The sequence below is a fragment of the Gasterosteus aculeatus genome, chromosome 11 (assembly GCF_964276395.1).
Source record: "Gasterosteus aculeatus chromosome 11, fGasAcu3.hap1.1, whole genome shotgun sequence".
Lineage (NCBI taxonomy): Eukaryota > Metazoa > Chordata > Actinopteri > Perciformes > Gasterosteidae > Gasterosteus > Gasterosteus aculeatus.
Window position 1 is genome coordinate 2,853,609 of NC_135699.1, and position 22,204 is coordinate 2,875,812.

A 22,204-nucleotide genomic window follows, 5' to 3' on the forward strand; every position below is an offset into this window, starting at 1 on the left:
TGGATGAAAACCATCGAAATAATTAATTGTGTGAAGTTTTGTGGGGCTTTTGAGTTGGTCTGTCCTCAACACACTGATGTATAGGTGCATCTCAATGCATATGAATTAGATTTTGTATAAATATATTTATATTGTAATAAAGAGATGCTCTGGGGATCAGGTTAATTGGGGACTCTAAATTGCCGTAGGTGTGTGAATGTGGGTGTGAATGGTTGTGTGTCTCTGTGTAGCCCTGCGATTGGCTGGCGACCAGTACCCCGTCTTTTGCCCAAGTTGGCTGGGATAGACCCCCCCCCCCCCCCCCCCCCACACACACACACACACACCGTGTGCAGGATACGCGGTTTGACGAATATATTTATCCTCTAATATAATATATTCATATTGTATATTTATCATAGTTACGATATGGTAGTCATATCATATTGTTTTATATATTTATTATATACTGAATTGTTTGAATAAGATGTCTATTATTTATGTTAAACATAAACATAAATAAAAGTTAAATATTTAACTGTAAAGTAATTATGTGTATTTGATAACCTTTTTTTTGCGTTAAATCATACTGAAACTGATTGGTTGGCCCTACCAAAACAAACCCACCATCCGCCACATATATATTTACGTATATACTTTTTTTGGAAGATATTCCCCCTTTCCCCGAAACGCCCAGTCCGCGCATTTTGTATCCTTTCGTGGGAAACGAACAATAAGGGAGACAATATGGCTGCCAATTCACTGGGCAGTGAGTGGGAAGATGCGCCTTGTCCGCCTGTCGTCGTGCGCGTCCCTCAGACGCGACCTTGTCTTTGACCATCAACCGGATGCCTCAATCACAGTAGAAACCAATGTATAACCTTGTTTTAGTGAGTTCAAGCGCAAGAACGGAACTTCCCGGTGACGCTTCCCTCTGAGCTCAGCGGCTCACAGTTCGGCTAAAGACGCACCCATACAAACACACACATACCTCCGCCCTCAACACACTTTTAACTGAAAACAACGAGAAGCGGTTCAGACATAATGATAATAACAAAGCACCATAATAGCTTAATCGAAAAAAAAGTCATTATTGTCTGCACATTAGTCGCTGCGGCCAAACATTTTTAACCACAGAAAAACCGCCCCCATCTCATGAGAAGGGCGGTGAGACTAGACTCTTGCACTTTATCCCTCAACACGTTTGTGTAATTTAAAGTTAGATTTAAGCTGGAACGTTATGTGACTTCATAACAACGTGGAGACGGATCTGCCGGTTGGATTTTTTTCACAATACGGTTACAAACATGCCTTTTCACAACCATGTTAAGGAACACACGCACACACATACAAATACTACAACACACAGTTCTGCTGCTGGAGGATTCCGACAAGCTCTCATTTCTCAACGCCGCTTGGTATACTTGTGTTTATATAATGGAACTTTTTCACCTGGGTTTTGATGTGGAAACTATCTCGCCAGCAGAACAGCACAGTCACTCGATGGAGGTCACGTGCCCGACATGACACAAGCTAAAGCGTGACACGCTCTTTTCACATTGTTCACATCTAAGGGGTTCTTTCAGTCCCAACCAGCCACGCGCAGCCGATCGTCTTAATCAGACAAGAGGCTGCAACTCTCTCTCTCTCTCTCTCTGCACGGTTACGTAAAAAAGGGAAAAACGCGCAAACAATGTATGTGGTTAACGTAAGGTCTACTGTGGTAGGCATGGATGCATGAACTATTACGATCACAATGCCGATCGAAAATTGTCTTAACTAATTTTGTGTGTGTGCAATAAAAAAACGTATGGGTCCCCAGCACTATGCAGATTCAGGACCAAATCAACATTTCCTTTCCCTTCCCTTTGTTGCTAATAGAATTACACCGATGGAAATTAAATCCATGTAAATATTAACTTTGCGAAAAAATGAAAATGAATAATGCCCGCATCTTATTTGACCTCTACAACAAAGAGAAGGAAAATGAGAAGAAGAAGAAAGTCTGATTCACGGTGACAGGTTTGAGCAAAGGCAGAGACACTTGAGCGCTGACATGAAAAATGGCGCTCAGCTGCATTCTAGCAGACATCCAAAGAAACTATTAACATAGAGAAACAACGTATTGTTTTAAAAAAGAAATCAAGAGTGAGGGTATCGTAAAGAACATGTAAATACAATAAACCAGCAGCAAATACATAAAGATATCCACTCTACCATTATGAGCGAGGTCATGGTGGTGAAGCCCGAATAAAGTGGACATGAAACCCACAGCCGAGTTGATTTTCGCTGGATGTCTCTCGCCGCGCACATTTTTAATCATTGCACAACTCCGCCTGAGGGGCTCATTCGAGCCTGATAAGACCTGGACTCGAACCGGCGTTTATTTGAGCTACACTTCCCCTGGCCGAGCTAGTTGGATCCGCCCTCGCTCCTCTGTTAGATGGATGGGATTTCACTGGCCCACAGATCCTCGTGAGTTTTTAATCAGATTTCACAGCGGGCCAAACGCGTGCTCGGTGCGCCACACTTCAACAAATCGTTAATTGGTCGGCGCGGCAATTCGCCACTCTGGGCTACAGCCATTTACATTCTGAGTAAGAAAAAAGGAAATCAACCGGGGTAATAATCAAGGTTGAAAGTGTGTTGTGTGCGCGTATGAAGATGTAGAACAGAGAAAGAAAGCACCGGATCAGAAAAAAAGAGCCCTTGACGTCTCTTCCTTCTTCTTCGTTCCAGTGTATCATCGGTCCATCGACCGTCAAAACGCGTGATTTATCGTGGACGGCGCCGTTAACAACAACACTCCCTCACAAATACACAACGGCAGCCCGGCCGCACGCTGACACGCCGCCTCACTATAAATCAAGAGAAGAGGCTTGGCAAGGGGAGAGGAGAGAGAGAGAGAGAGAGAGACCGGGCAGATAGAGAGACATATAGAGGCAGACAGGAGGTGATCGTAGTAAGATGGAGAAGAATAATCCAAGAGCTCCTTAAAATATGAACAGCCACCGGCTCATATCGCTCTCCTCGCTCTCTCTCTCGCTCCCTCCCCCCCGCTCTCTCCCTCTCTCTCTCTCTCACACACACGCACACACACTCCCCGGTCGGCGGGCAGCCTTGCTGCACCGCTCGGAAACCTATAAACAATGGCTGATGATGATGGGTGGTGGAGGGGGGGGGGGGGGGGGTGAGATGTGTAAACAACACGAAAGCAACATGCACGATGGAGGAAATAACACGTCGAAAGACGGGCATTTTGTGCGTGGGGGGCATATTTACCACGATGTTAAAATAGCCTGTGATTCACTGGGAGAGGGACGCGGGCGAAGGCGGCGAGGCGGCGTGCAAGGTGAGGAAGAAGAAGAAGAACAAGCGGCAGAAGAAGTGTGGTCTCTCCCCATGCAATCCACCTTCCTTCCGCAATACTCACGGTGTCCACAAAGACCCGCAAGACGCAAACCCGTCCAATTTTTGTTTTATTGCAGCCTCCTCTCTTTTTTCTTCCCCCTCTCTCTCTCTCTCTCTCTCTCTCTCTCTCTCTCCCCCCCCCCCCCTCTCTCTCCCCTCTCTCTCTCTCAGTCTGCGTTTCTCGGTGTCTCTCCCCCCTCACGCTGCTACAGGGGGGGCTCGTGTTTTTTTTTCGAGAACAGTTGGATTCTCGATGACACACACACCCGCGTGCGCGCACGATCCCACACACGTGCACTTGCTTTATATATATCGTTATCGGTGGTCGGTTGGAATTGAGGGTAAGGGGTTCTGCACTCCGTTTGTGGGACACATCCGGACCAGTTCACGCATGCGGGACTGTGACTAAAAGAAGAAATAATAAAAACGGGAAGCCCCGATGTTCAGTGTGAGGGAACACCCGCTCTGGCCCGCGGCTGGCGGGCGGAGAGTCCCCGATAAAAGATGGTTGTCACCCACCGTTTCTAAAAAATGACCAGCCGCCAGACTCTTTCTCCGTTATCCCTCACTGTGAGCTCGCTCTTAGTCGACAGAACAAGTGGGGGGTCTCATATTTCAATGTGTTTGGTTGGGAATATTCGGTTCGGAAGCAAATTACGAGCACATTTTCTTTCTCATCACTGCTGAGCATTACCGATTTATTTCCCTTGCTTTAATTGAGGTGGAGCTCAGCTTAGAATATAACAGACCTAAACTGTTTAATCATTACAAATTCCAGAAATGTTTTCGAAAATCTGTAGAGGATGGCGGCCATTCCTTCCCGGGAACAAGACACGCGCTCTAATGCATTTAGACGAAGGGTACGTTCAGGAGTGGAACGGAACGGTAGCACGCCGGAGCTTTTCAAGAGGAACCCCAAGGAAGGCCAGAGGGACACAGACGAGGAGACCAAACCCCGCGGCGAGGCCGCGCCAGGGGCAGCAACAATAGAGCCAAGGGTTTCTTTTCTGTGTCCCAGTGCGGAGCTCGAGCCCTTGCAGCAGAACAATAGATCTCTAGATTGTGCAAGAAAAGGCTAACCGGGCTAACCAGAAGAAACACAAGGTCAAACCATGGCTCGGGCGGTGTCCCCTCAGTGCGTTCAGCATTTTACAAAATTGCTAATTTTCCAAATCCGCGTATTCAGCAGGTAGATAACATGCCACAATAAACACACTGCATAAACCCGCTAGAGCCACAGCAGGCTGGAGACCACGGACGAAGTGACGACAAAACGTAGAAATAAAATAAAAGATAATTATGAGTTCTTCATCGGTGAAACAGCTTGTGTTAATTCATTTATTTTGCTTTTTTTTAACCAAAACAAAATTGAAATCCAACATTTGCGGCGGGGATGATGGCGTCTGCACGGCCATAAATTATAAATCAGTGTGAACACAACAGCAAAAGATAAATATAGGCGGAGAGCCACGCGCCGGCCCGACAGCAGTCAGCTCTGTGTAAACTTGGCACAGCCGCATGCGAAGCTGTTACAAAATCCATTCCGAGGTCATAAACATCCGAATTATTATGGTTGGGAGTGGTGTGTGCCAAACACAAAGGGATGTCTTTGCGACACGATTTACCTAGATATTTATATAGAGAAAATAATGAATTAGCATTATTCATTTAACAAAATTGCATTTAATAAAGTTACAGATTTCTTTTTGATTCACCTCGCCCTAAAACAGCATGACTCGCTGGTAATAGAAACCGGTATTTTTAACACCTATTGGAATCCAACCAAACACCTCATAATTAAAAGTGGGGATTCTTTGGGATCTTGGGGGTCTTCTCGGTCGGTGATGGATTGAGAGAGGTAGGGTCTTCCTCATCGTTGATGATTAACTGAGCCCTGAATAAAAAGAAAAAAACTGAAATAGTCTCTTTGTCATTATGGATAATGGCCATAAAATCAAAGTGTGAGCAAGGTTATTAAGTGTCTTTTTATTACACTAGAAGTCTTTAACATGTTATTATTATTTTATTAACTACACCATTATTATTGTTATTGTAGTTATTCTTAATGCCGGACTAATCAGCTCTAGAGAGCAAGACAGACAAAGACAGTAGAGAGAGAGCGAGATTGATTTACCGAACCCTACATCTCGCCTTTCAATAGCTCGTAAATCTGTCACAAAACAGTTGCAAGCGCACAGCCGTTTTTTAAAAACATTTTCCCCGCGCAAGATATTTCCTTCACCTAATATTATGGGATGGCACGGGGGCGAGGCCCCCCGGCCAAAGTCCGAGCCGTACGGTAGAACAACACCCAAACAATACTCGGTAGTTCTCAACGGAATCAGAAACGGATCGAACTCGAAAGCAAGTAGCATTTTAGAAACGAAAATGTCAACGCACCCATTGCGTTTTTATTATTATTATTATTATTAGGAGTATTATGCTTGTTATTATTATTGTTGTTATTATTATTATTATTATCATTATTAACAATCGCTCTTATCACATGTAACCTTTAAATCGGCAACGGTTTTTTTGAACCTTCAATCAACGTGCAATCTCTAAAAATAATATATATATATAACTTGTGTACACTTGTAAAGGCTCAAATAGGAGCAGTCAATATCTATGAGTAAACGTCGGGGGAGTGGGTGGGGCGTAACGCCGCAATTATTAATATAGGCCATAAGCCTATTTATCATTCGCATCTAACGGCGACGGTAAGGCGGTACGCTTCTTTCCGTTCCCTACACGCGACGTCACAGAGACGGTGGGAGACTGGGTAAAAGCCGTATTTGTATGACTTATTTATCAACAATATACCTTTATACCTGCATTAATCAGCAGATGGCTTTAATTGAGCGTTCAGATCTTCCAGGTTGCCACGTTTCATGTAAAACAAGAATAAAACATGACGACACGATGAGATGTGTGTCGCTTTAAACTCGCAGCCAGCAGCACGTTTACCTAGAACGGTGGAGAGGTATTATGTGTTGCTGCTATTTATGAGTATTACCATTAGTAATAATCATAAATAACACCTGCTCAAATTGCAGCAGCATGTCCATACGGCAGTCATGGCCTAAGATGTCATGGCACGGGCCTGTGTGTACACGCGCACTGCAACCTGCCGCCCGATATTTGTTTCTTTCCTTTTAATACTTAATATGTGTCTATTTTGAAATGGCTTGCACGCGCGCTCTCCCTCCCTCTCTCTCTCTCCCTGAGCACACAGAGTAAAAGCCCGGCAGCCATATATCTCTCGCGACGACCTCCTCCTGCAGCCCGCGCGCCTGCACCGTGACCTCCCTTCTCCTGGCACTCTCCAGAATAGTAAATTCAAACGCGCCGGTGATTTGTCCAGCAATTAGTTAACCACCACGAGGCTCCCCGGGCCAGAAAGCGAGAGAGGAATAAAGAACGAGAGAGAGAGAGAGAGAGAAATACGTGTGCGTGCCAGCCTTTGATTGAAGCACGTGTTCACTCCTGCGCCCACTTACTGTACGTGTGTGTGTGTCACACGCAACATTTGTACGCGTGGTGGTGAAACCCGGAATGCTTCCAGTGTAAAGCTCTCTCACATACGAGTGGGTTTTTAAGATGTACACGCGCACATCTCCCTCTCTGATCAGACAAAATAAACCGGTATTAACAGGTGGAGGCGGGAAGAGACTTAAACTGTAAAAAAAAAACCTGTCGATTCTACTCAGTGGGCCTTTTTAATGCAGAGCAGCGCGACTTTTAATTTAAGAATGAACCTGCACGAGCTCCGGGCAGAAATCAGATTTGGTCCGTTGGAATTTATGTTCCAAGCAACTGCAGCTGTAGTTTCCCTTCGTCCTTTGTTTGTGTCACGTGATTGTGTTTTACTGCAATGAACAGGCACGTGCCCTCACACCAAAATGAGGAAAACCAGAGTTTGCCATTTGGTCTCCTCGCAAAGACGTCCAGCTGTCTGAAGGTGTCTCAGCGTGTCTCATCACGCTACTTGCTTATTTCTGTTCAATGCAGACAAGCATTTCAGAAAACACAAGGCAAACAGGGCAGACAATATGGACAATAAGAGCTGTTTAATTTGATTTTAGTGACGGAAAAAGGAACTCCGCTGGTGTTGGTTCGGCATGCGCTTACAGTCTCACAGCAAAACGTGTAACAGCTACGTTGTGGACCAACGTTGTATTGTCACGCTTTTGGGGAGAAAGCGTGACAATACAACGTTTCATTTGCAACTAGATCACGTGACTGTCAACTTTCCCTCAGCAAAAAAAGAAAAAACACAATATTTTAAGAAAGCAGAGAATACCGTTGGTCCACAACGTAGCTATGACACGTTTTGCTGTGAGACTGGTTTGCCTTTTGCCGAATATCTGCCACATTCGTCCTCAGGTTTTCACTGTGAATACATTTTTTTTCAATGTATTTACTGTAAGCGGACTTATTTAGCGTCCTACAAGTAGTTGAAAACAAAAGATGAATTAAAAACATAACCAGTTGCGAGCGGTGCAGACCTCTCTCGCATGTGATGTCAGATCAAACTGTATAAATGTGCAAAGATGATATATATATATATATATATATATATATATATATATATATATATATATATATATATATATATATATATTTACAGGACAATTAGTCTGTGGACTCCTGATGCGGTTCTTACTTTCCCCTTTGGGGAGCCTGTAGCTCTGATGTTTTGTGATATATATATAATTCTTTGGATGCTGACTGAAATGAAAACATGGACAGCTCAAGGAGTTGCAGAGCCAACACCATATGAAGTAAAAATTGAGTGGGCAGATCCTGTATCGGACACATTTAATGGTAATGAAGGTCCAGTGGCCTCAGTCCTCCACATCACCCTTTTCCAGCTGCAGGTCAGATTATCCAGCCAATCCGGGTAAATAATGGTGGCTGCAGCTCATAATCCATTCTACATTAGTATCAATATTCTAATTATTAGCTTATGCGAATCATTTTATTATGTTATGAACTACCAAACATAGTGTGAAAGTCTCCTCTCAATAATTGTGAACATGGTTGGAACCACAAAAAAAGGAGCAAGAACATAGCCAAGCAGTTTTACCGCAAGATAATCCGGAGGGGACACTCTGTTTACATACAGCCCCAGTCTGTCCAAATACGTCCAGCCTCAAGTTGCAAGTTCTCCCGCTGCCCGCTGTCAGATCACCTTTCTCATCACAAGGGCCCACAGCAAGAGCCTGTTGGAGTTATTGACAAATGCAACATTGGCAAAACTATATCTTTGTGATGGGAGCAAGTAATATGCTAACAAAATAAGGTATCCCTGTGCTTGGGTTGAGCAGTGAAACGTGCTCTGGTCAACACAACCCCCCTCAAACAGACGGTCAGCAGTGACCTGCTGCTGACCCCTTCCCTGAGCTCACTTGTTGGGCTGTCCGTCTTTTGGAGCAGAGATACTCTCTGCCCCGGGGTACAGTGCCTGTTATGACTAAGTATCCGGGCTGCGGGAGGGGGATGGGGGTGGGTTTGGGTAAGTCCGAGGGAGTAGCAAAATCTTGCGAGGTCAAGGGGGATCTGGAGTGGTGGGGGTGTGGGTGGTGTGTGTGTGTGGAGCGGGGTAATCACGGGGCAGCTTCTGGCTTCAGAGGCAGTGGACCTCATCGGTCAGAAGAAGGTGTCCCCTCGTTGAACCCTCTGAGGCCGCAGCTTGTAGTACGGGCACAGCCATCGATTTTATTTTCTTCCTCCTCCATCGCCTTCCTTTCGATTCCCACCGCCTATGCACTTCCCTCATTAGTTTTTCTAACCTCTCCACGTATCATATCAGACCCCCGCTTTTTATTTTTGGAAATCCCGGACGCTATTGATTTCTGCAGGGGTCACGAAAGAGTGAGTGTGCTTCGTAAAGGCTGCTTGCCTGCCACCGGAGTACGGGACCTGCGATAGTTCGCTGCTTATTGGTAAAAGAGCCTTCGAGATTGTATGTTTTGCAATTTCAATACGACAGGGAAACACAGCTAAAACCAAAGCGTAATAACCTCCGGTTGTTCACGCGGGCAACTATGTCATAGCTCGAGTGTTTTCGGAACTGCGCTATATATTCCATCCAACCCTTGCCTTTAAACCACGTGAAGTCAACTCTACATGAGCTTAAAATCCATACAGCTTTCTATTAACCCAAATCCCGTGCGCAAAGGACGCATGCGTTACGCACAACAACAGATCGAGATGCATCTTCGAAAAAAAAAACAGTTCAACAAACCCAGCGAGAAAACACAAGCATTTGCAGCTGCATATAAGCTCCATGTAAACTCTCTCTCTCTCTCACACACACACACACACACACACACACACACACACACACACACACACACACCTTCCAACACAAACACGCAACTCCAAAAGTCCCATGCTCTAAAATTCAAAGCACCACACGGCAATAAAAGCCTCAGCCTCACCTGCCCAAATGGGCAGGGGGGGCAATACAACCATAAAACACCAAGCGGGCCAAAATAAAGCAAAGGAGTGAGACCAAATAAAGTTTCCAGGCCTCTTACCAGCACTGCCGTGGACCTGTGGTCCATCTTCTCTTCCGCCGCGTGGAGTCTCTGACTGGCTCGAGGGGATTTCTTGGGAGTTTTTTTCGTTCTTATAGTTGGATACTTGTGGGGTGTCAAAATAGCTTTCCGATGTTTCGTAAAGGGACGCGTGTGCTTGACTGTGTATGGTTGTGTGTGTGTGTGTGTGTGTGTGTGTGTGTGTGTGTGTGTGTGTGTGTGTGTGTGTGTGTGTGTGTGTGTGTGTGCGCGCGCGTGTGTGGGGGTGTACTTGTGTGTGAGGGAGGGGGAGAAGGAAGAGGGGGTGGTCTTCCAACTGTCTTCCAAAACGTCTTTTTTCTCCTCCCTTGTCTGTCTCTCTGTTCCTCTGCCCTCTGTCTCTCTCTCCTGGCAGAAGGGGTCCTGTGTTTGGCTGACTGATGACAATAGAGAAGAAGAAGGATAAGTGTTTAAAGAAGAACATGTGATTAATGTTTTTTTTTCCCCTTCTTGTATAATTCTCGCATTTTTCTTGAGGTGCCGTCCCCTGCTGTCTGGCAAATAATGGCGGTGAACTTTTTTTAAGGGTTGAGGGAGGTGGGGGAGGGCAACCTCACAGAAGATCCTCGCCCATTCACAGCAATGGCAGAAGGCCTCTGCTGATAAAGGAGGCTAAGAAAGAGTACAGATTCCACGGTGGACGTTTATTGTGCGCGCTGTCCCCTGGAACGCAAATTCATTAATTTCCATTTGGACCGCGTTAAGGGGCTTTATGGGCAGTTGGGGAGGCGCATGTGTGTGTTCTTGCAAGGGGGGTTGGAAGACTTGAGTGAAGGACGGTTTGTATTTTTATATATAAGTAAATCAAACATTTAAATTCCGTGTGGCACTAATATAACAGGGATCATAGGTGCACGGAGGGTGAGGCCTTTTGAAACAATTGCGCAGTGTGCGTGTGCACGCTCAAGCAAATTGCGGTGTCACAGTCGGATGGAGGTGGCGGCGTTTTGCAGAGAAAACAGATAAATGAGAGTCTTTTTACAAAAAGTAATAGTGAATCGCCTCTGGGCCGAGAAATACAACCGTACCAATTTAGAGGGCCACACTTTTTTTTCTTTTTTGTTTAAAGTTTATCGAGAGAAATGCTACCACCCCAAACCCCTCCCTCTTGCTCTATATTTTTCGATACCTGCTCAAAGAAAAGAAAATGAAAATTAATACGAGAGCCGCGCCTTACAAAAGAAGCCATTCGTCTTGTTGATTATCTATTTGGTTGTCAGGGTTTGAGCTATGGCGCCGGTCCGCTCCCTTTTTTTGTAATATATATAAAAAATACACACACATGCGCGCGCAGCACCGGTCGAAGAAACACTGATACGGACGAGTGGGGAATGGGGGCTGGGGCTGCGTTGTGCCAAAATGTACACTCATTAAAGCATTGAAAGACCACAAACCAAGGAACAATTTAATGTTTGTTTTTTTCACAAGAAGGACGGGGGGGGGGGGGGGGGGGGTCGGATCGGTGCGAGCCTGTCTGAGCAGCCGTTAAATTAACGGGAGAACCGAAGTGAAACGGAGGGACGGTTTGTGACTTGAAACGAGATTACAGGACGTAATGTACCAAGATCACTCCACGCCGGCACAGATTAATCATCGCAGGCTGCTGATTTCTCACGAAGACCTTATGTGAGGTCTTATGTGCATTTTTACGCAAAACTAACAGTGAAATGAAAATGATTTATTGCGTGTGCACGTATATATATATATATATATATATATATATATATATATATATAGAGAGAGAGAGAGAGAGAGAGAGAGAGAGAGAGAGAGAGGGGAATATTCTAAAAGTTCTAAAAAGAGAATAAATAACAGAGTATGGAGAATTTACCTTTTAAGTCGTTTATTTAAATTTCTATGAACTATTTACAGATAATAGGAAGGTAGACACGGAGGCATAAGCAGAGCGAGAAGCAACTTACACACCGGAGGAGGTCACATGTTCAACAACACCATCATCTCGATAATTCTCACCATCAATAACTAAAGAAACGTGATCTTTGGAATGTAAATAAAATAGCATCAATTAAAGAAGAAAAACCACAAAACTTGCAGAATTATATGTGTAAAAACAAGCTGACCGAACAGAGGGAGGAGGAGAAGCGAGGACGATCGAGGAAGTGCCCGTGCATAAATAGAAAGGGGGAAAAAAGACAAATCATTCATGCAACAACTAAAAGCTCCTATATATTTTTTTCAATGTCCACGACTGGAACAATCGAATATAATTAAATTACATCAAGTATTTTGAATATTCAACATATAATAATTGAAAAGGGCTTGTATTGCAAGTCATAATAATAATTATTATTATTATAAGAATGTGTCGCGCATTTTCAAAAATATAAAAAGCTCAAACAGCTGTCACTTCATTGAACGAGTGAGAGGAAATAAGATGACCAAAGAAATAAAAAAAATATATATTTATATAAGTAGAACTGAGGTAATAGGTAGTACATTGTATCATAGTGCTGCGTTTATAATGGGTTCTCGCGCTGCTTGTACCAGGACTTTGGTTTGGGTATTAGTATCATTATGATCAGGCAGCTTCATAAACCCTGCTCGGTACGTTCCTTAGTATCGATGGATTCTCCCTGTCAGTCTGTCTCCCTGTACATAACATCACGAAACGAACAATCACCGGACAACGCAAACGCTTCTTGTCATTCAAAACGATATAAAATAATTAAAACGCACAGAGTACCGTTTTACAATCAACACTGAATTTAACAAATTAAATAACTACCATTGAAATTTCCCAAAAAGCTATATTTTGTCGTCAAACAAAACACAGGCGGGTTTTAGGGAGGGGAGTTGGGTATTGGGCAGAGCAAGGTTCACCCCTTTGCTTTGTACCTGCAGAGTAAACATGACAAATGGGGCCCGAGCTCGGCATGAATCAAGATGGAACGTGGGTCTATCTTTGCCCCACTCCCTCCCCCCACCAATAGACGCACGCGAACACGTTATCCTCAGCCTACACCGTCTTTTGTGCCACCGCGGAGAGAGAGGGGGTGGGGGGTACAAAAGACAGACATATAAAAAGCAGGGGGGGCGGAGAGGCCACGGGGACGGAAGCGAACTCAGTCTCCTGCTTCGCCTTCTTTTGTTAATTTCAGTGTTCTCATAAATGGGTACCGTCATATGATAAGAGTGTTACCTTGCCAAAAATCAAGGCCGAACAAGCGGCAGTAACACCCCCGCCCCCACAAACACACACACTCTCGCTCACACACACACACACAAACACACCACCCCTCCATCCTTCCAGAGTTATTCCGTTCCAAAGTGCGGGCTCCGGTGCCAAGCGCGACGGCCTCTTCGGCCTTCATTTTGGGAGCACGGAGAGGGCAAACCATAAGAGTGAGAGAGACTGCGAAACGGGCTATAGGGGCCCGACGCGGTTCTGCGAGCCGGTCAGAGCCTGGGAGTTTGTATTGTTGTTGTTGGTCCCGGAGCGGACCTTGGTGTTGGGCAGCTTGTGATCCTTCTTCCATTTCATCCGGCGGTTCTGGAACCAGATCTTGATCTGCCGCTCCGACAGGCAAAGCGTGTGGGCGATCTCCACCCTGCGCCTGCGCGTCAGGTACCGGTTGTAGTGGAACTCCTTCTCGAGCTCCAGGACCTGCTGGCGCGTGTAGGCCGTCCGCGAGCGCTTCGGCTCACCGCCTGTGAAGTTCGAGTTTACTGTGGGACAACGATAGAAATACGACCATCACATCATGAACTACTCCTAGAAAAAAGAAATCATTACAATCCACTGCCAAAATATCGCCGACGTTCATAATAGCAATGCCGGTAGTTTCCACGATATTATAATAGTGCCACATTACTGTAAGAATATTCTACTTTAAAAACATATGGCAACATTAGTATTGTTTTGTAACGGAGCGCTCGTTTAAGAAGACGCAGCCCAGATGTGCGGCGGTGTCGTCTGAAGAGCACATCCAGCCCCGTGGAGAAATAAACACGTTAGTGCATTGGGAGCGTGCCATGAGGATAAATAAATCCACGGCCAACTGCTGATGGAATACAAAATGGCTGTAGCCCTGCACACCCTCAAATTACTCCCATCCCTCCCAACAAATCCGTTTGGCGGCGCTCACAAGCGCAGCTGTAACAGCGGAACCCGTTTGTCTGACACTATAGGGTTTACGTTTTAAGTGCGCGCGCACGTTGTCAGGTGTCACTGCAGACCTTCAGCGGCGTGGATCCTCTCATCCAGCCTGAAGCCGGTGTCCAGATGTTATAATTTAAGAGCGATATCTGGGTTTGTCTCTTTTTTTTTTAAAGCAAAAACCTTCCACTTGGCTGAACGTTTCTATTCCCCAGTTCGGATGCTCAAATGCCCGGAAAAAAATGGCTACGATGCCTGTCTGCCTCATATAAACTGATTGAGAATAAAGGTAGTGGGGCAGCTGTTGGTGAAGGGGACACGGGGGGGCGGGTGGGGCGGTGGTGGAGAAGCTACATAACGAAACCGAATGGCCGAGTGGGTGATGACTTAAGAAATACCAAAACTTAGATGCGATCCAACATCTGTTTGTTCACAGCTAAAATAAACGGCGCAGTAAACATATCACGGTGACTCTACAAAAGTCGCATTGGGTGTAGTGTTGTTGTTGTTGTTGTTGTTGGTGTTAAATTGTCGTGCTGGCGAACTCCAGACGTCCCAACGCGCATATGCAGCAAGTCTATTAGGAGGTTACAGCGAGGAGCCGTAATAGACTGGCGCTATTCGCTTTTACATTAGCGTATTTATGGACGGCTCTATAAACATGAATATTTCAGCTGCCATAAAACTTCCCCTCTCCTGGAACAACGAGGAGGGAAGAAAGGCTCGACAGAGTAAAGCACACCGTTTATACAAGCCAACCACTTAAAATCAAATTACCAAAGCATAAACGCTAACTTAAGGGCTCTGTCTGAGTTGTCATAAGGCGGAGGAATTAGAGACGACCAGACGGGGATCGGACTTCAAAAAGCACGTCGGCGGAGAAGCGTAATAAAAATTTATGGAGGGTGTAATTATATTGGCCCTGCAAACAGACGATCGTAAATCTTGACCCAAGGGCTACTCTCTTTTTACTTGTAGCGGAAAACGGGGAGGGGATGCCGGAGACCCAAGACGCGAGACACCTCGCGGACTGCATGGCGGGCACAAAGGCGCAGCGAGAGAGAGGGAGGGGAGAGGGAGGAAGAAGTTGGCATGTAGCACTCACCGATGTTTACATGGACTTTTTTCATCCACGGATAGACGACGGGGTTCTTGGCGCTCGTCGGGGACGACGTGTCGTGGCCGTGGGGCGTTTGGCCGATAGTGGCGGCGGGCGGCGGCGGGCTGGGCGTCACCGAGTTGCAGCGGTGGTTCAGCTCGGGGACGGCGGACGTCTGCAGCCCGGCCGCGGGGAGGACGTGACCCCGCGGGGACATCACCACCGAAGCGGGCTGCCCCGGACGCTGGCACGGCGTGTACGGTGGTTCTCCGTGCTGCTGGGGGTGGTTCTGGTGCCGCGGGTGGTGCTGGTGGTGGTAGAGGGAGTCCGGTTGAAAGGCGGCGGCAGCCTCCTGCCTTTGGGAGCTGTAGTAGTCCGGAGAGTGGCTGGGCAGATAGTCGCTCTGTGAATACTCCTCGCACGGGGGAAACTTCGGGTCCACATAGTTGGAGTTGATCAAATAGGAGCTCATGGCAATTAATGTCAGTATTTTTGTGGAATTGCACCTACTCGGAAAATATATAACTACAATTTATATCTCATCCCTTTTCTCTTCGGTTATTCATGTTCCGTTGAACCCTCCTACTTTTCTGTCAAGTGAACAAAGTTAGTAAACCACGTGAGAGTGGCCGGCCAATGGTGCGCCTCAAGGATGAACCCCGGATAAGGAAATGGGATTAAGCATATACACGGACTCTGCACGCGCATCATCATATGGCCTACGTTTGCGGGCATTCATAGCCTCCCTGACATCGTCCCCTCTGCGCCCCCCCCCGCGTTCCCCTCCACCACATGTCAGCGCGCATGCCGCTCTAAAGCAACTAGAGGATCACAACAACCACAGAAGCGCGTCCGACGTGCCGAAAACACATTCTTGCTCGAGCTGGAAACCACACAGAAGCGCGTGCGTCTCTACGCCCAATAAGAGTACAGTACAGATGACAAGTCATGAACCCATTCCCCCTGTTACGCGTCCGGCTGGGACTCCAAAAGGAGAGAAGAAAGAAGCCGCGGAAAGTGCTCGGGGGGATATAACGTGTTGCCTGCACTACCCTTGGAGTAAAATGTATGTGTGTGTGTTTGTAGACGTTCTTCTTCTTCTTTTAAATCGCTAATAAAGCGGAGAGGGGGGGTGGGGGGGCGTGGGTGCTTCGCCGCCACCCAGCACTGCGTCAGATAAATCTCGCTTGTTTAGGATCGATTAAAAATGCATCAACTAATTCAGGTTACACGGGCCTACTAAATCTCACGGAGACCTTTGCTTGATGAGAGCAAGACAGCCCAGCACGGGCTGGCTCTGTGCTTCCATTGTGTCCCCCCTCATCCCTCAGCACCCAGTGCGCCCTTTGCCTGGCATGAACGGCCAGGTATGCTGCAGGGGGAGTCATCTCCTCAACCGTCACGAGCTCCTACTAGCTGACTTTTATAGCCTTGCCCCCCACCCTCCCCCCTTAAACTCTAATACACGTCTGTATAGCGCCGACATGCAGACCACTTTCTCATTGCCACGAATAGACTCAATGAACACAATGAAACTTGAACCTGCACTGCGCAAAGCGAGGGCGCTCGGAAATTCCAACATTTCCCAGCATTATGTAACACGTTTTACAGAGAAACTTTTAGCACGCGTCCAAGATCTTATATAATCCGACACAGACGCATAAAATGTGAAGAAAAATATGTGTTCTTTGTATTAAAAAGGACACTGTCTATGGGGTTATCAGTGGGACTGAAGGTGCACACACACACACACACACACACACACACACACACACACACACACACACACACACACACACAGGCAAAATGATGGAGATATCTAAGTCCTTTGTTTGGAGAAAAGTGACCGTCTCTAAATCGAAATCTTACCCCCTCCCTCTCACACCAACCCCCTTTTTATAAAGCGGACAATCATTTTTCACCTGGACAAATAATGAATACAAAAGAGTTCAATTCAACCTGAAAGCGGCATTTAAAACTGAAAAAAAACACACGATCGAAATATATAAAGATATAGATGTCTCGATTGAGTGTACATTAAAGTGGAGGCGATCACCGTGTCAAAATAAACCAGTAATGGAGGCCTGAAATGAATTCATTCGTGCAGGTCACAAATTCGTGAAAAATACGTTTTTATGAACCTGTACAGTTCCACTTTTGAAAGCTTCACGTGTAGAGAAGCGATCCATCCGGCGCTACAACCGCTCAAAGGCTGCTCCTCCCGGCGTTGGATCCATCGCTGCCGACGTGTATAAATCCACTATATACTCCCCTAGAAGCGAATTTGTGATTATTTTAATGATTTCTACACAAATCCGGATCTACAGGGTAGATATAGAAGACAGCGCCTCTCTGGAGGCACGAGGGTTACACCGTGGATGGACTTTTATTGCTTTCATAAAAATCCCCCTGCCAAAGCCACTGGAATATTTCCATCCACCTCTACTGTTCCCGACTCCCGCTGACCCTCTTGCCGCTGGTGGGGATCTATACAATCATGTTATAATGTTGTAACACTTCTCGGGAGTCAAGACGGTGACGAGGAACTGACTGGCAAATAAAATAAGATATGGGAAATAAAATACATTTGTAGGAACATGCTCCTTGTTCTCATATAATACGCATTGGTAATATTTTTTAGCTGTTATAATAACGAAAACAATAAAAATGTATATGGTAAATGCCAAAGGAATGAAACATCATGTTTCTAGGCTTCATAACAACAAGCATTTCATTTTCTTTAATCAATTTGAATATTTATTTGCCCAATTAAGTCGTTCGTTCCTCCGTTTTTCACCCAGAATCAAAATATCCCTTTAACTTTACATCCAACCACATAGAGAGTTGTAAACAAACAGAAGAGGAAAAAAAGAAAAGAACATCTTGGCAGCTCCAACGGTGCAGCGCTCTAACCGAATGGATACGATTTGATTTAATGAAAGAAAGACAAAGACAGATCGTTTGGAACACTGTTCTATCAAAAATGGTTCTGACTGATTCAACTGGAAAATGGATGGACCAATGAATACATGAATAAATGTTCCTTCACTACGCAGAATGAAGAACGGTCCATCCTCGAACCTCTTATAAAGTAATAAAAAGGAGGGCCGATATTAAAATGTAAGTATATGCAAGTTTAATTTAAATGTGTGTTCATGTAATTGCAAATGTAATATATGTATTGTATACATATATGAAAATGTATATTTATTTATTTTAGAAAACCTTTAAAAATGTTCATTTATTTATTTCCTTTATTATTATTTTACATTATTTTTGTGGCCTTTCCATCATACTGATATTCAATTCAATTAATTAAATTTTGTAAAGCCCAAAATCGCCAATTACAAATTTGGCTCAGAGGGCTTTACAGTCTGTACACATCCATCCTGTGTCCTGAAACCCTCACATCGGCAGAGGAAAAACTCCCCAAAAAAATGAAAAGCCTTTCATGGGGAAAAACGGGAAGAAACCTTAGGGAGAACGTCAGAGGAGAAATCCCCCTCCCGGTATGGACAGACTACAACGGATGTTATGTGTGCAGAATGAACAATGCAAAATGTACAATACTATCAATTCCCATGACAGAAATTATATGCTGTGTGTGGATTTGTGCTTTCCTGTTGCATTTTGAATGCTATATTTTCCACTATGCATCTCACACATTAATTCTGTGACACCGGCTTTTTTCTCTTGTTCAGTGTTTTGTTTTTTCGAGCGCCTATTCAATCCAGAGTCTCGTCTCAATTTCGTTGTGATTTCTCCCAGGTGTGGGCGTGTTTCTGTCACCTTGACCTCCCAATTTCTTTCTTTTTCCTTTTTTTTTTGTTGCCAACGGGGCATCTCAGGTATCGATCAAGTTGTGTTAAGTCAGACTGTGGCACTTCCCGGCCCTCTGTCAAGTTTGTCAGCAGTAAGCATTCATGGGGAGGCCCCATTGTTTCCTGCTGCAGGTAGAGGTCAAAGCGCTGCCAGGAGACCCCCTTCTCTCACACACACACACACACACACACACACACACACACACACACACACACACACACACACGCGCGCGCGCGCACACACAACACTCAACGAAAGACGATTTGAAAGATACGGGAGTAACTGGTTTCCCCACCACACGCACAGACACAGTGCAACATGTGACATGGAATGAAACAAGGTGCTCTGATACCGCTAAATACAACTGTTTGCGTTTAAATAAGTAACACATGATGGTTCATTCAAGTGAATTAAAACAGCACTATTCTGCTGGCCTTAGTATCATTAAGAATTAGAAAGCGCAGTACACACACCCAAGGCAGAATAACTGGGGTGAGCTTCGAGAGCACAAAATAAAAATGCGATAGTTGACATTTTAGAGTGGGGTTGGGGGTGATTTAAGAAGAGTAATAGTAAAATATCAGTTCTGTTTCCAGCGCAAACATCAGCAATCTCAAACTGAAAGGGGGGGGGGGGAATCAATGTTCAGGGGGTGAGCCGCTGTGAATAAATAACTTCACAGTCACACTCACAATTTACGACCGTATAACAAGTTCGTCCCATCAACAGCTCGCTAACACACTCAGCCAAATCCCAGGCTGTAGAAATAAACCACCGAGCCGCCGCTTTCTGCGTTTACTTCTTCTGCTATAATTGTACTCGGCCCCTGGGTGGATTTACGGTAACTACTGAGGTAAAATTCCGTTCTGTATTTGGCCCTTGTTCTTTTCATAAAGAAATGGTAAATAGTAAGGACTCAATCCGGTAAAAGCTTGTTCCTCAGCTGAAATATCGTCGTTTCCTGCAGCCTTTAAAGAAGCCGTGTGTTTTTTGTATAATTATATTCCAACGGCGGGCCTTAAATGGAACTTGTAGAAGGGTTAAACTGCCATTATTTGCAGGGACCCACATGTCAATGTTCTGAAATATTACCGAAGTGAAAAAGCTGCAAGGCCAACAAAGAAGAAGAGAAATGCGGTTTTGCCCTTTTGTGCAGTTTGAAAAATAAATCGAGGACCATTTTCTTGGTTATTGTCATGCAAAGTCTATCAGACAGGGGAGAAATAATGAACCGGTCTTTCCCTCAATATGGCAGACTCAGTTTAGTAAAGTAAAATAAACTTGATAGAAATAGGCCTATAGTCTGAATGAGATCGGCCAAGCATTTAAAAACAAATTAAATTGGAATAAAAAAAGGATTAGTTGTCCTACAACGTTAATACGGTTACACATACAAACACGGCCTTTATATATTTCAGAATGAATACATTCACAATCCCGCAAACTGCGCTGCTACAACATCAACAGATAATGCCGCTGGTTCCTTTTCCTTAATAAAATCGAAAATAACTCCATTGTGCCGCTGACATCTTCAAAACGTCCTAACGCATTTATTACAGTGCAACTATAACTCTACCTTCCCGTTCTGCAGGTCAACCGTGTCGCGACACTGCGTTAACAATGGCTGCATCCACAACTGGTCATTTTGGCTGCCAAAGTGAGGCACACTAAACCTCTAAACATGAACCAGTAGCACATTGGAAGCAAATGTGAGCGGTATTAGCTCGGCTATAGACGAAAGAGTAGCAAACGCTCCACCTCATGATCAAAAATCAACAGCTGAAACCACTGGGCTTGTAGTGTCGGCAGCCATGCGGGATGGACCGCGGGTTCCGTTAAGCTAGCAGAAAGCCACAAGTCCGTCAATCAGCGAAATCCCTCAAAAGAAAATGATCAATTCATACATACGTTGTTCTTTTTTTCTGCAGAGAAATTATGCAAATCGTGGAACATGACAAATTAATTTATTCGTAGTTATTTTTTAGAATACCGTTATTCACAGGCACAGAACTAAAATACACATGTTAGACCACATTGAACAATTTAGCTGCCTGATATGTTCTATTTAATTTGAATGTAAGGCTATGGTAGAGAAAGTTGTCCACGACCTTTGGCCTCCCACTGACCACGACCTCGCTTTCACCCCACAAGCCGTGTTAGTGATATGTTATAGTTGGGGGGTGAATCTAAGCTTGATGAGGTTATCTATAAAGTCATCTCTGTCCGTCCATCTATTTATCGGTAATAATATAAGTAAAGCTAGTGTCTGGTTCCAACATGAGGACGACAGTGCAAAACCTACAATATTGCCAAAATGTCCGTAGTGCCCCCTGACGTCACACATCCTCAGGTGAATTAATTAGGCTCGTCCGGCGTGACGATGACAGCCAAGGACGTGGTGCGTGCAAAGAGAAAACCCGAACAGTTTACACGATCACAGCGAGCCGTGCAGCGCCTTTAGGATCAAAATATATTCTGACGAAGACGAGCGACAGAGGATGAAGAGGAGGATGAGGGGGTGCTGCTGCAGTTTACTGCAACACGCGGTCTTCCTCTTCCTCCCAGCATGGGCAAAGCACCTGCCTCACACACATGGTATAGCATTAACAAAGTTGACACACGCACACGCACCTAGACACGCACCCACGTATATGTAAATGAGGTGGCTTCCTCATACAAGCCCGTTCCTGTTTGTTTGTACTCACTCTTCTGTAGCTCGCGGATGTCCTTCCCGGTGTTGCCATCATATCACAAGTTCAACCATTTAATTTCCTCCTCGTCGTCGGTGTTTTTTTGTTTCCTTCTTCTTCTTCTTCTTCGTTTCATCTCCAACAAATGGGCAGCATGTGTTCCACTCAGTCTTCTGCTTTGTGGCTTTCTCTCCCTGCGCACACAGACGCATCGCATTTAGCATCGCGCCTCCGTTCTGCTTCCCTCTCTTCCTCCCGACGCTACAGGTTTGTTGACCTCTTCGGCTTTCTACGTGGTATCTTTAAAAAAAAAAAAAAAAAGGGAGAAAAAAGTCGCTATTATTTCCGTAGACAACCCCGCTCACGCGCACGCACGCGCCCAAAGACGCGCTCAGCCCGGTCCTCCTGTCGAGTGTAAACAAGACTTTATCGGAACCGCGCTGCTCAGAATCGCGCAGTGATATAATATAATAAGTTATTTTTGGGGGACGATTTGAACGGT

At 45.2% G+C, this 22,204-nt stretch overlaps 2 protein-coding genes across 13 annotated transcripts in view; both read right to left on the minus strand.

Moving 5' to 3' along the window:
• The window catches only part of hoxb3a (homeobox B3a), a 71,707-nt gene that overhangs the window by 22,771 nt on the left and 26,732 nt on the right, over positions 1-22,204 (minus strand). For 4 of the 12 annotated variants that reach the window (XM_078084393.1, XM_078084392.1, XM_078084396.1 and 1 more), the window contains exon 2: positions 21,718-22,002. The exons of 2 other annotated variants lie outside the window; for them this stretch is intronic. In XM_078084393.1, the coding sequence (XP_077940519.1) occupies positions 21,718-21,759 (42 nt within the window). In that variant the 5' untranslated portion in view covers positions 21,760-22,002. Of the gene's footprint in view, positions 1-2,196; positions 2,369-3,261; positions 3,560-9,935; positions 10,352-21,717; positions 22,003-22,204 lie in introns of those variants that run through there. 6 more of the 12 variants (XM_078084395.1, XM_078084398.1, XM_078084399.1 and 3 more) reach the window with 5 other exon arrangements.
• hoxb4a (homeobox B4a) lies at positions 11,801-17,455 on the minus strand. Its single transcript, XM_040190253.2, has 2 exons — positions 15,197-17,455; positions 11,801-13,661 (listed from the first exon to the last, which is right to left on the minus strand). The coding sequence occupies exons 1-2, from the start codon at positions 15,660-15,662 to the stop codon at positions 13,360-13,362; spliced, it is 768 nt and encodes a 255-aa protein (XP_040046187.1). The 5' UTR covers positions 15,663-17,455; the 3' UTR covers positions 11,801-13,359.